We start from the raw sequence: 12,019 nt of genomic DNA, 5'->3' as shown, positions 1-12,019 counted from the left end.
TATACAGAATGTCCTTCCATGACCTTTCTATACTAAGGACATAAAATTAGCAAATTACATTTCCACTCACCAGTTGTATGAATTGTGAAAGCTCAAGAGTTATTCCAGCATTATCTCAGGAGAGAAGTGGAAGTTATTTGACTATGTGCATAAGAATGGCATAAGAGTATGAAGGGAAAGTCACCTAAACAGATCCTTTTAGTTTGGTTCAGTTTCAACAGATTTCTCAGATAAATAATTAAAAGACATGAGAGCCACAGTGTTTTGAAATAGGACATTCAGCTTCCTAATGTATATTGTTTTATTTATGTTAATAAGCAATAAGGATACCCTGGGCCTTTTGATATTTAAACTTGGTCAGTGAACTTACTACAGCACTATTTCCTAAAGTATGTTCTGTAGGAAACTGGTCAGATAATTTAGGAAAATAGTGCAGAAGCTATTTTGAATCCTCTTATGTATTCATACTGCATATTAGGATAGTGAAGACTCTAAAAAACGCCACAATTAAAAACCCTGTTTAACTCTGTTTGCCATGGAGAACTTTATTGTTTTTATTGATATATGAACTTTTATTTATTTGATAATTCTTATTAATATAAACACCCCTAGGAAACTAAGAAATACAGCAACCGTTAAAGTGTTTATTGGTAGATGCCATGATAGCTTTTCAACCTTTGAACATAACTAAACTTTGTTTAGGGTCAAATCATGAATCATTCTGATATTAATTAGAATGAAACAGCCCATAATCAAATAGCATTGCAGTTTTTAGTACAGAAAAATAAAATGTGGCTTTACAGCCTCCAAACTAGGAAATAATGGTAACAGAATTGAGTCGTGGTAAAAAGGACACAAGTCACTATGAAGAGTAACCAGACTCCATATGGACTACAGTATAATCACAAGATACATGCATTTAGTTTATGCAAATTTCAATTATATAGAAAGAGCAATAATCCCTGGATTTCCCTGTCATCCTTCTTCACCCCCCGTCCACCTTCAACTAGAATCCAGTTTAGATAAGTAGAAGTCAATGTAGAATCAAAGAAAAACCAAAGAAATGAATTTTAGGTCTTTAGTAGGGATTTTGTCCTAAACAATTCCAAGGGGCGTCTTTCAGGGTCTTCAGGAGTCATACAGTGTACAACTTGTATGCCCATGTATTATGTACATCTCTGGCTTTTGTGCTCCTAAAGACCCGAGTCCTGGTGATATACCTATATGTATCTATGTCTGTATATTCACACATTCACTAGCCTTTTCAAAATAATACCTTTATATTATCTTTATATTAAAACTACAAAAATATCCCCAACTGGAATGCCCTTCTGCATCAGATCTTAGGAACAGAAATACAGATTTCTGTATCACTTACTTTAAGATCCATCAATGACAGATTCCTTTTTCTTGTTAACCCAAGCTTGCATTGATTTTGCTTTAGCTTTGTGCTTTATTAATATCTGTGCTTTGGGCTGTATTACCCTATACTTGGATGTATGTAAATCTTATTCATGCAGTTGAGCTCTATGACAGCAGAAATTACTTTTTAATAAATAATAAATTCTTGTTGAATGAGGACAAATAAATGGAGCCTTGATCAATGAATTCACCATAAAAAAAAGGAGGGGCTATCATAGCAAATGTGAAAAAGGGGACTTCCCTGGTGGCGCAGTGGTTAAGAATCTGCCTGCCAATTCAGGGGCCATGGGTTCGATCCCTGGTCTGGGAAGATCCCACATGCCGCAAAGCAACTAAGCCTGTGCGCCACAACTACTGAGCCTGCGCTCTAGAGCCCACGTGCTGCAACTACTGAAGCCCGCCCGCCTAGAGCCTGTGCTCCTCAACAAGAGAAGCCACCACAATGAGAAGCCCGCGCACTGCAACGAAGAGTAGCCCCCGCTCACCACAACTAGAGAAAGCCCGTGCGCAGCAATGAAGACCCAACGCAGCCAAAAATAAATTTAAAAAAAATTTTTAAATGTGAAAAAGACCAAAGGGCATAGATTCAGTGGCAGGTCAGAAAGCGTATGAGTGAATAGCCTGTGGCTAGTTACTTTCTTTTGGGGTATTCCTCAAATTTGAAAACAGAATTTCATGCAAGAGAAAAAAGTAAACAGAAGTTAGCAAGATGTGGGTTTTCTCAAGATACATCAAGTATAAGACCTAGTAGTGGCAAAAAGCAGCAAAAGACAAAAGAAACTGACAAGTGAAACTGACCAGGTATAAGTGGCTGATTTGAGTATGATGGAAAAATTTTAAATCTCTAGTTTTCTATGGAGGATGAAAACATTTGATGTAAGAATACTGTAAAATTTAAAAATAAAGTTGGGTATTTTTTGCTTTATCTGGCTTTTAAATGGTCTCCATGCTTGTTTGTTTGTTTTTTCCTTGTAGAATGCCAGACTCCCCTGGTGAAGTTCCCGAATATCCTTTGTTTGTGACGGTCGGTGACTGGCTGGATTCTATAAAGATGGGGCAATATAAGAATAACTTCGTGGCAGCAGGGTTTACAACTTTTGACCTCATTTCAAGAATGAGCATTGAGTAAGTGGTGCTATGTTTATTACTATATTTAGATGCTCCACTCAGGAGATTATAAATTCAAATACTATATCAAGAACACCGTGGTTAAACTTCCTTCCCTAATACTAGGATGGTGTTTCCACATCTTTCCTCACCATTTCTGTCGATCATTCTAGTGAAAGTTGGACATTACACTTTTAACTATTTTCCTTTGAAAGAATATATTTAATTCAAAAAACGATTTAAAGTTTTAAATGCTTTCTAAAATGCGTATTACTCTTGTTCACATCATAGACTTTACATCAACATAGTTTTACCTTAGCAAATTATTTTTGACTTCTGTATACTAAATCAATTCCTATTACTTTCATCAAATGTAATAATTGTAATAATACAATATTATGTTATCGCAGAGCTTTTTCTCTGTTATAATGGTCCAGCATTTTTCCACTTTCTCAAATGCTATCCTTTCATGGGTGCAGTGAAAATGCTCAACATGTGCTTAAAAGAAAGATACTAAAACTAGTAGGTGAAGCCATATGAAATTGCCATTGTTGTAAAATAGTAATGGCAATTTCATACTGTTCAACATAATACAATGGCATTTTTTCAGATTATTGAAAGACCATGACAATTAAAATGGAGTCCACATTATACTTTCTATCCTACATGCTATTTTGCTAATACTGTTGAAAATTTATATAATTACATAAAATCCTTGGGCTTATGAAATATCTGAACATTACATCGGTACCTGAATTCTTTGTACCCTTAAATCTGAGGTTGACCTGACGCATTCTCTGGCACCAGGGTAAAGAAAAAGGTAACGAACTCCTGTTGTTCATTTATATCTCTGCTTATACTCTCATTTTACCAGGTATACAATTTTTGGCAAATCTGACATGGGGCACATTTACCATCTCTAAATGTTCATTTCCTCTCTGTCATACTTACCAGATCTAAATGTTCATATTCTCTCTCTCTCTCTCTCTCAATCTCTCACAGTGATATTAGAAGAATTGGAGTCATACTCATTGGACACCAGAGACGAATAGTCAGCAGTATACAGACTTTACGTTTACACATGATGCACATACAGGAGAAGGGATTTCATGTATGAAAGTACTACAAGCACCTGTGTTTTGTGCCTCAGCATTTCTAAAATGAAAGATATCCTCTCTACTACCCTCTCTTCTGATTCTCCAAACATCGCTTCACAAACTGCAGTCTCCTGTCAGACTACGGGCACACACCCTTTGTTTATGCTTCCAACCTGGATTTAAAAATCACTCACCATAGCTCCTCTCTGAATAACCTGCAAAAAAACCCTGGCCCACTGCAGATTATCATTACACAATGGTAAATAACTCAGCATGGATGTGTAACTTTGTATAATTGTATTTCGGAAGTGTTCAAGGACTTAACCCAAAGGAATTTGGGGTTAATGATGTATTTAGAGTTTGATGGTAGATTAAAAAGGAAGAGTTGACCTTTCTTTCATGTTTTGTGATCAAGTAACTTCCAAACTGACATGAATATTTATTTTTTAGATAATTATATTCAACTCTGTGGGTCATATCGTTACTCTGTCCTACAATACTTTACCTGTCGAGGCCTGATGTTGTTAGAATTATTTGCAGAAAAGACCAATGATTTCTTGTAGTGAATTCTTGTCAAGTGTGACTGTGGTGAGAAGGAAGTTATCAGGGAGGGTGAGGGAGAAACACACTGTGCTTTTAAAACTTCTTAAGCCTTGGTTTGTCTTTTTTTTAAATTAACTTTATAGTGTCCTACATATTTCGTAGTAGGTGGTAGTTTAGAGGCTTTCCCCTCTAATTTTTTACTAACTACAGTATATTTCTCTGCTACCTTATGACGATCACCCCTGGAAAGACCAAGAGTGAGTCCATTGCTCTAAAGGCTATAAATAGAGTGAAGCATGGAATAAATCCATGACTGTTTCCTTGGTTCATCTTCACAAGTTTGCAAGAGTAATTATCAAAGCATTAAGAAAATTAATTATTCTCAGCAGAATTGCTTTGAATAAAAGATCTACGATTATAGCCTTAGATTAAACGTAAAAAAATTTTAACTTAAACAGAATTTTATGATAGTTATATGGTGGCCCAAGAAAATAAACACATCGAGCTGTCTAATATTGGTACATTTTGCAAGTTTAAGAATTTTTATGTTTTGTTCGTAAAAATAAGTTACACGAACATGCTGAGCTGTTTTCCAAACCTTCCAAGAGACAAGTATGCCGTTGCGTGCACCGAAGAGGGTATAAGCAGATCTAGCACGTGGGCATATATGAATTGTGTGTAACCTGAGTCCTTGATACAGTAACATAAAAATGTAAACACAGCTAAGGTGTGTTGTTGCCATAATCTTCTGGAGGCTGCAAAAACAGGCAAATATACTTTTCATTGAATTAAGCTGAGTCAACTTATCAAAACAGTAATGTCGTATGAACAAATTCAATTATAAAATCAGCTGTTCCCTGTGAAACTAAAAAAATGACTGCTGTGCTAGGTGGAAGAATAGTGAGAATGTCTTAAGAGAAAAAAAAGAGCAGGTTGTCTGAAGATGCTGATTTAATATGAAAATTAAGTTTTATTTGATCTCGCAGATAAAGGTGCCCTACCCACATCCTCAAGTTCCTACCTAAATTACATTTTTTGGTGATAGTAGTTTTCTTGCTATAAAAGGAGTCTCGATTTTTCTTTTTCCCTATTTTAAGATTTGTTGATTGTCCCATTAGACTAGACCCTTCCACATATTTTCTTTTGTTGATGTATCTTCTGATTTTTGCCTACCACAGCTAAAATTTTCTCATTTCAAAAAAAACAGAGAGAGCTAGAAGGAAGAGTCTTTAAAGTATTCCTTAAAGTACAATAAAAAAGAAAAAAGTGGGAAATCCATCATTTTTTAAGTAAGTGTGTCAGAAATAGCTAGCAACATTTTCCAGTCATCACCTGCATGGTCATGCATCCCTCACAGACTGTCTGCAGTTTGCTTGATACATTTACACAAATCTGGATACATTTAGAGGAAATATAAAATTTCCATATTTACCTATCTTCAAATATATATTAAATAAGAACAGATGTAAAGCAGATTAAATTTATTAATCATATATATATATTTATTTTTATAATACAACAAAAAACATATTTAGAAAATAAGGAATAGAATAATTATGGTCTTCCATAGGACTCTGTCAGCAACATCTGTATACTCTGATGAAATAAATTCTATAAACTATTTAAACTTCTATGGGATGGGCATTCAGTGCTTGCAAGATTTAAATTCTCTGTTAAGAATTTTTTTCTTCAAAAATCCAATGATCCTATTCTATATCTGGTTAATTCATACTTTTTTTTCCTTCCCAAACATCTTTCTGTAGTATTATAAAACTGCCTTTTCACTTTGTCTCTTACCCCCAATCCTCTTTAAAATTTACATTTATATTACATTTATATTTTTTGCAACTGTAAGCATGATAATCTTTAGTGTAAATTTGAACCTCATCATGGTCAGAGCAAGGTATGCAAGATTAAACAGAAACATTAAAAAATAAGTATATCTATTTCTTTACTGCCTACCAATCACAGATTTGAAAATTTTACATGAAATAGTTTGAGATTTACTAGTGCACATATTCAGTAGTTAAAGCTGTTTAATATTCATAACATGGAACGTAATGATAGAAAGAAAATGAGTAACTTCCATAAATCACAAGCCTCCAAAAATAATCTTTAATAACTAAAATATGCATATATAGTCATGTACCTGCTTTATTTTAAATTTCCTAGTCTATACTACTGAGGGACTTTTTAGATTTTGAAAATCAGACAGCTGAAGGAACCATTTGTTTAAATTTTCTACGTGGTCAGTTTCCAGTCTATAGTCAACTCATTATCTCATAGTATATATAAGACATAATTGGGAAAAAATGTAAAAACAATGTACAATCAAGAAGAGAGATTAGATATGTAAATCATTACACTAAAAAAGCCATCAGAAGTTGCAAAGCTCTTGGCTTAACAAGAATCAAGAATTACAGCACTTTTGCACTGAGTTATAACTTGATAACTAAGTTATGCATGCCATAATCAAGAAAGATTTATCTTATTTTACTCTGTATTACTCTTTAAAATCTATCCAACTAAATACCTGAAAAAAAAAAATTTTCCAGCCACAGCTTTAAGGCCCAACTCAGCCCATGAATGGAAAACAAATCCAAATTTAATCCTTGAAAATCAGTCTTTACAGGAGATCTTCTGAAGATGTGGTTAAGAATGAATTACATTACCTATCTCCCAACCACAATTTTCTTAAAAAGCCATTTTTATGTCTTTCCCTACCAAATTTCTACTCTGTAAAGCAGTCAGTTAAATCTCTTATCTCAAAATGTTCACCAATAGTAGGTATTTTGGGTCCTACCACATTAATGGGAGCATTTACACATACAGAGGTACGAATTCTGGCTTTTCATTAACTGGAAATTAAGTGCTTTGGAAAGTAATTTCAAAATGGATGAAGATGATCCTTTCCTACTGCTTTAGCTAGGGAAATGTGTTATTAATTTAAAAGAAATTAATATTTTGTGAATCAAAAAATGTTATTATCAACTCACAGTTGTCATACACGTCTTTATATAACAAAGAGATTAGAAGAAGATGTAATCACTTCTTTTAGTATCATCAACTTAACTTTTCCAAGTTCAGATTCCATTAAGTATCAAAGACTCATATTAACTTTTGATCCAATAATATTTTAGTGCTTTTTATATGAAGACTCCAAAAGGTAGAGGAGCACACTGGGTCAAATTGATGGTATTCTTCCGTTAGAACACTGGGCACTGAAGTCATCCAGCTTTTGGTTTTTATGATCAACATTTTCAACAGATTTTCAATTTTTTATAATAATGTTCAATAAAGGTAGTGTAAACTTTAGTTCATTTTAACAAATATCTATAAGGTGTCTCCTACATGCATAAAATTTTATGGCAAAGATGAGTTTGACTGTAGTCTCCTAATGTTCAAGTAACTCTTAAGCTTAAAACTTAGAGGTTAGAGCCTGTTTGCTATGTTTGCTGTGATTGCCATGTCACTAAGGGTTAGTTCTTTCCACAGAACAAAAATACATTGAATAAATAAAACCTTGTCCAGTGTGAAATAAAACCTTGTCCTATGGAAAGAATTATTTTGGACCTCAAATTTTCCATAGAACACTCCACACTTCCTCTGGCAGAAGGGAGCACACTTGCTGGATTCTCTAAGAGAATCTCTCTTGTTAACAGCTGATCCTCTTCAGGAGTCACATACTTCTATTGTCCAGTGGCATACTTTTGAGTTCAGGTGTAGACTCACTACCTCAAAGGTACTTCCAGTTAGAAAACATCAGCCATTTTTCAAAAACAATTCTGCAGTAATCTCTTGCCCAAGCCAATTCACTGGCCTTAGCAAATGTAATAATTAGTATACAGCTGAAATGGTTGCATAAAATTCTTTCAAACATGATATATTTAACAAAGGAAAGAGATGATTACTCATGACCAGAGCGCATATATTACTAGATGAAATAAAGGAAAAGAAAAATCTTATATTCCAGAAGAATAAATACCCCATCTTTCTCTTACTATTCCCTTAAAAAAATAAGTATTAGCCAAGTGTTTCAAAGATTTCTAAGGATAAAATATATATTTTTTGTTGTAAGAGGATGTGACGTGATATACATGTCTCCTGGGGGGAAAAGGCCAAAAGATCCAGAAGAAGATGCAAGTCATCAAAATGTAGTTTTAACTAATCCTCTTTCTTCTGACTAATAATTATATCCAATTTCAAATTAATGATGGATTTAAATAAAATGTTTAAAAAAGAATATTTACATCTTAATTGGAAGACTTAGGTTCTTTGCTCTTAATTCAAAAGAAGTTAACTATAACCTGGTTGGCATTGGCTTTTTTGGGATATTAGAATAGATTTAAAAGTCTATTTTAGCATATCAGTATTGATTCAAAATTATTGTATTTAAAAGTGATACAAAAAAATTAAAAGTAAACTTTTCAATTACGATGGATAGCAAAGCACTACTAAAAAATAAACTTCATCTTTTGGAAAAGAACCTGGCAAATACAAAGTGTTGTATTTCTCTTAATGCTACCAAGTCACTTCCATTTTATTACACTTTTGCACTTATCCGTTGAAAGCAAAGTTTCTTTCTAAACAAAATAAAGAAGATTCTTACTTGAATTTCCACACTAGTTTATCAGAATACCAAATCTCTATATTCTTAAGGGAATTTTTGATTTATTTCATTTAAAGGGGAAGATCTCAAAGAAGAATTCCACTACCTTTTAGACCTAATTCATCCTTAAGAATATAAAAAGCGACGAAAGATCTCTTTTAAATGTAATGATATAAAGATGTGGTATCTACTTTCGATTAGAAAATAAAGTACAGATTAATAACACAATTTCCTGGGAGTTGTAGAAAAGTACCAGAATTAGTGAAAATCTCCTCTCAAGTAAAGCTCTGTTCTTATCCATATTCCTCCATTATTTGTAACCTCTGGCTAATCTTTAATTTGTCATGATAAACTTACTGTTGATTAAGATAATGTTATCAACTCAAACTGTAAATCAGAACAACTGAGATATGACTTTAAGGTGTTCAACAAAATAATAAAAGGACAACCCCACTTCAGGATTCTAATTTAGTTAGCATCGGAGTCTCCATCTCATTAGAGAGAGATTGAAGGGAGAACTGTCTTTATTCCAAAATAATACATTATTTTAAAGAAAACTCCAAGGACAGGAGAACCTTCATTTTTCATATATCTAAATCAAATTTTATATTCAGTTAGGCATTATTAACTTTGAAGATAGATGTCCTTGTTTTCCTTAGTTAAATATGAGCTTTCATGGCAAGCAAAATTGATGTGAACATTACTATACAAGTTTTTCTGTTTATAGATCATCATCCTTAGAACAGTCTTAATTTGCCTTTGTTCTTGAAAGACCAAATATCATTTAACTTTTTGAAATCCTGATAGATGGAGTGAATAGTGCTAAATCATAAAGATGAATAAACAATACACTTTCAAGATTTTTACCTAATTTAAAATGTCCTCTTGTATTGCTTTTATAATAAATTAAAAGTCTCTCTTCCACATTTAGTAATTTGTAGAATGAAATCTATGCATTTAGATAGAAATTGTTTTTCTAAAATTTTCACGTAAACACATCTTCACTCAGAGAGAAGCCAGAATATAATTAATTATATTAGTTCATTTTTCAAAGTAGTAACTGTTGCTCTTTTTAGAATTATTTACCCAGTATTATCATTTTTTAAGTTGTAATGAAGTTTTTACTTAACTGTGCATGTTTTATTTATTGCCACATAGTACTGCTTAAATAAATCTGCTTAAAATTGTTGTCTTTAGAAGCTCTATGACAAAATTAATGACCACTCATTTGATAACAGACTTGTAACTGAACAAGCTATTTTATGTTGATGTGATTGATGTGAGCATTGTTAAAACCAATTTGTTTGAAAATCCATTGGTATTTTATCTAGAGCTATTATTGCAATATCTTCAAAAGTATCTTTAAAACAATACTGACAATATAATAATAATATTCATGGACAATATAAAAATTAACAGTGACTGAGGCTTTTTAAAATTTCTGCGCTGCTTGGAAAATAAGGTTTAACTTGCATAAATGTTTGTCATGGAAGTTTTTAATTTGCTTTAATGTGATGTTGTTCTCCCTATGCCATATATATGTATTTAAAGAAAATTGTATTAATATATTTATACAATGCAAAAATCTCATTTTCTTCTTACAGATATGGAGTTTTGATATAATTTTACGTGTTTTAGGCCTCCAAGAGAAAAAAATCAAAATGTGAGACGGGGGCATTTTTTATTTTTGGTGGGGCACAATACCTGAGCATTCCTAACAAACATGACTTTAAAGATTACTATATGTGCTTTATTTATGATACATTATTAATAATTTTGTCAATCATACTTCATCGTTAGATTGTGTCATTGGAAATTTGAATAACTTTGCACATTTTTCACAAACTATATTTAGGTTAATTTTGTATGCAGTATAAACTTCGACAGCTTAATTTTGACTTTTGATGGAATAATTGTTAATTAACAGTCTATGTTTCCTAAAATATTAGTTATACCTTCTAAAATAACCTTATTTTTAAAAAAATCAGAGGCAGAGCATGAATGCAGAACATGAAAATGGACCAAGTTCCATTAAAACTGAGGAAAAGGCCAAAAGGTAATACAAAGAGGAGTTTGTGTTAAAACTATTAATTACCTCATTAAAAAAAAAACAAAAAATTAATAGAAAACTGTTTGAAAATTATGTCATGTTACTCTTACTGGTCATTTTGAAGCTGAAATGTGTTTTGAGGATGAGAATCTCTAATATAAATAAGTCCACTAATATTTGTTAAAATATGTATTGCTACATAAAATTAGAAAGAAATCTTACCAAAATATCAAAAATTTAAATTTATTTTTTAAAAGTATATTAACAGACTGAATGATCACAATTATTAACATTTCCATACTAATAATTCTTTTGATTTCTAAGACATATATAATTAAGAATTTGCCTCCCAAAAATTGAATATTAGACTGTCAAAGCACTTAATACATATCACTCCTATTAATAAAGAGTTTTTCCTTCTGCTTTATTAAATGTAAAAACTGTATATATAAGATGCAGGTAAAAATAATTGAATTGAAAGGGTAGTCTTTTTGAATCAATTTATGCTTTTATACAGATACATAAATTTTACACAGTCTTAAATGTTTAAAAAATACAGTACCTACAGATTAGTTGTAGATTATATCTTATGATCTCTAAATGCTTATATTCTTTCAAGGAGATTGCCTTCTCTTTTCAGTTGTTTTAAGTATTAAAAAAAAAAAGGACTGCTTTATATATTTCCATTCAGTCTCTCTAATATTGTTTGTAACCTTCCAATTCTCAGAGAAGTTGCAGCTAAAATCCATAACATAGTGGTTAGAAATTATTATTTTTGAAGCTACTGCTCTTATGTAATACCGGTCATATATTCCATAAAGTCTTCTGGAAAGAGCAAAGTCTTTTTACTTTCTCATGAATGGAAATACAAAAAGAAAGTCCTCCATTTGACTTTGTATATTCAAAGTACTGTAGTGAACATATATTTTTATAGTTACTTTTCCACTGTTTACTGTTTATTCAATTTTTAAATTTCACCAAATGGGATACTTCAAACAAAGGTGAAAAGCCATTCCATTTTTGCATCAATTGCTTATTTTCTTTGGAGTCTCCAAAAATTCCTTTCAGGAAGCAAAACATTCCCTCTCCCACCTCACAACTTTGATCACTCTACCATTAAATGAAATAGTTAGGTGTCTGTATTTTAATATAAAGAATAGCAACAACAAAAGAATTATGATTTGTCCAGTT

At 32.1% G+C, this 12,019-nt stretch overlaps 1 protein-coding gene across 2 annotated transcripts in view; it reads left to right on the top strand.

Annotated features, from left to right (window-relative positions):
* EPHA6 (EPH receptor A6) overlaps window positions 1–3,646 on the top strand; it is an 839,145-nt gene extending 835,499 nt beyond the window's left edge. For both annotated transcript variants that reach the window (XM_068545596.1, XM_068545595.1), the window contains 2 exons: window positions 2,398–2,547; window positions 3,532–3,646. In XM_068545596.1, the coding sequence (XP_068401697.1) occupies window positions 2,398–2,547; window positions 3,532–3,646 (265 nt within the window). The remainder of the gene's footprint in view (window positions 1–2,397; window positions 2,548–3,531) is intronic.
* The last annotated feature ends 8,373 nt before the right edge of the window (window positions 3,647–12,019 follow it).

Source organism: Eschrichtius robustus, chromosome 6 (assembly GCF_028021215.1).
Source record: "Eschrichtius robustus isolate mEscRob2 chromosome 6, mEscRob2.pri, whole genome shotgun sequence".
Lineage (NCBI taxonomy): Eukaryota > Metazoa > Chordata > Mammalia > Artiodactyla > Eschrichtiidae > Eschrichtius > Eschrichtius robustus.
Note: the sequence above shows the minus strand (reverse complement) of the source record. Positions and strands in the feature narration are given on the sequence as shown.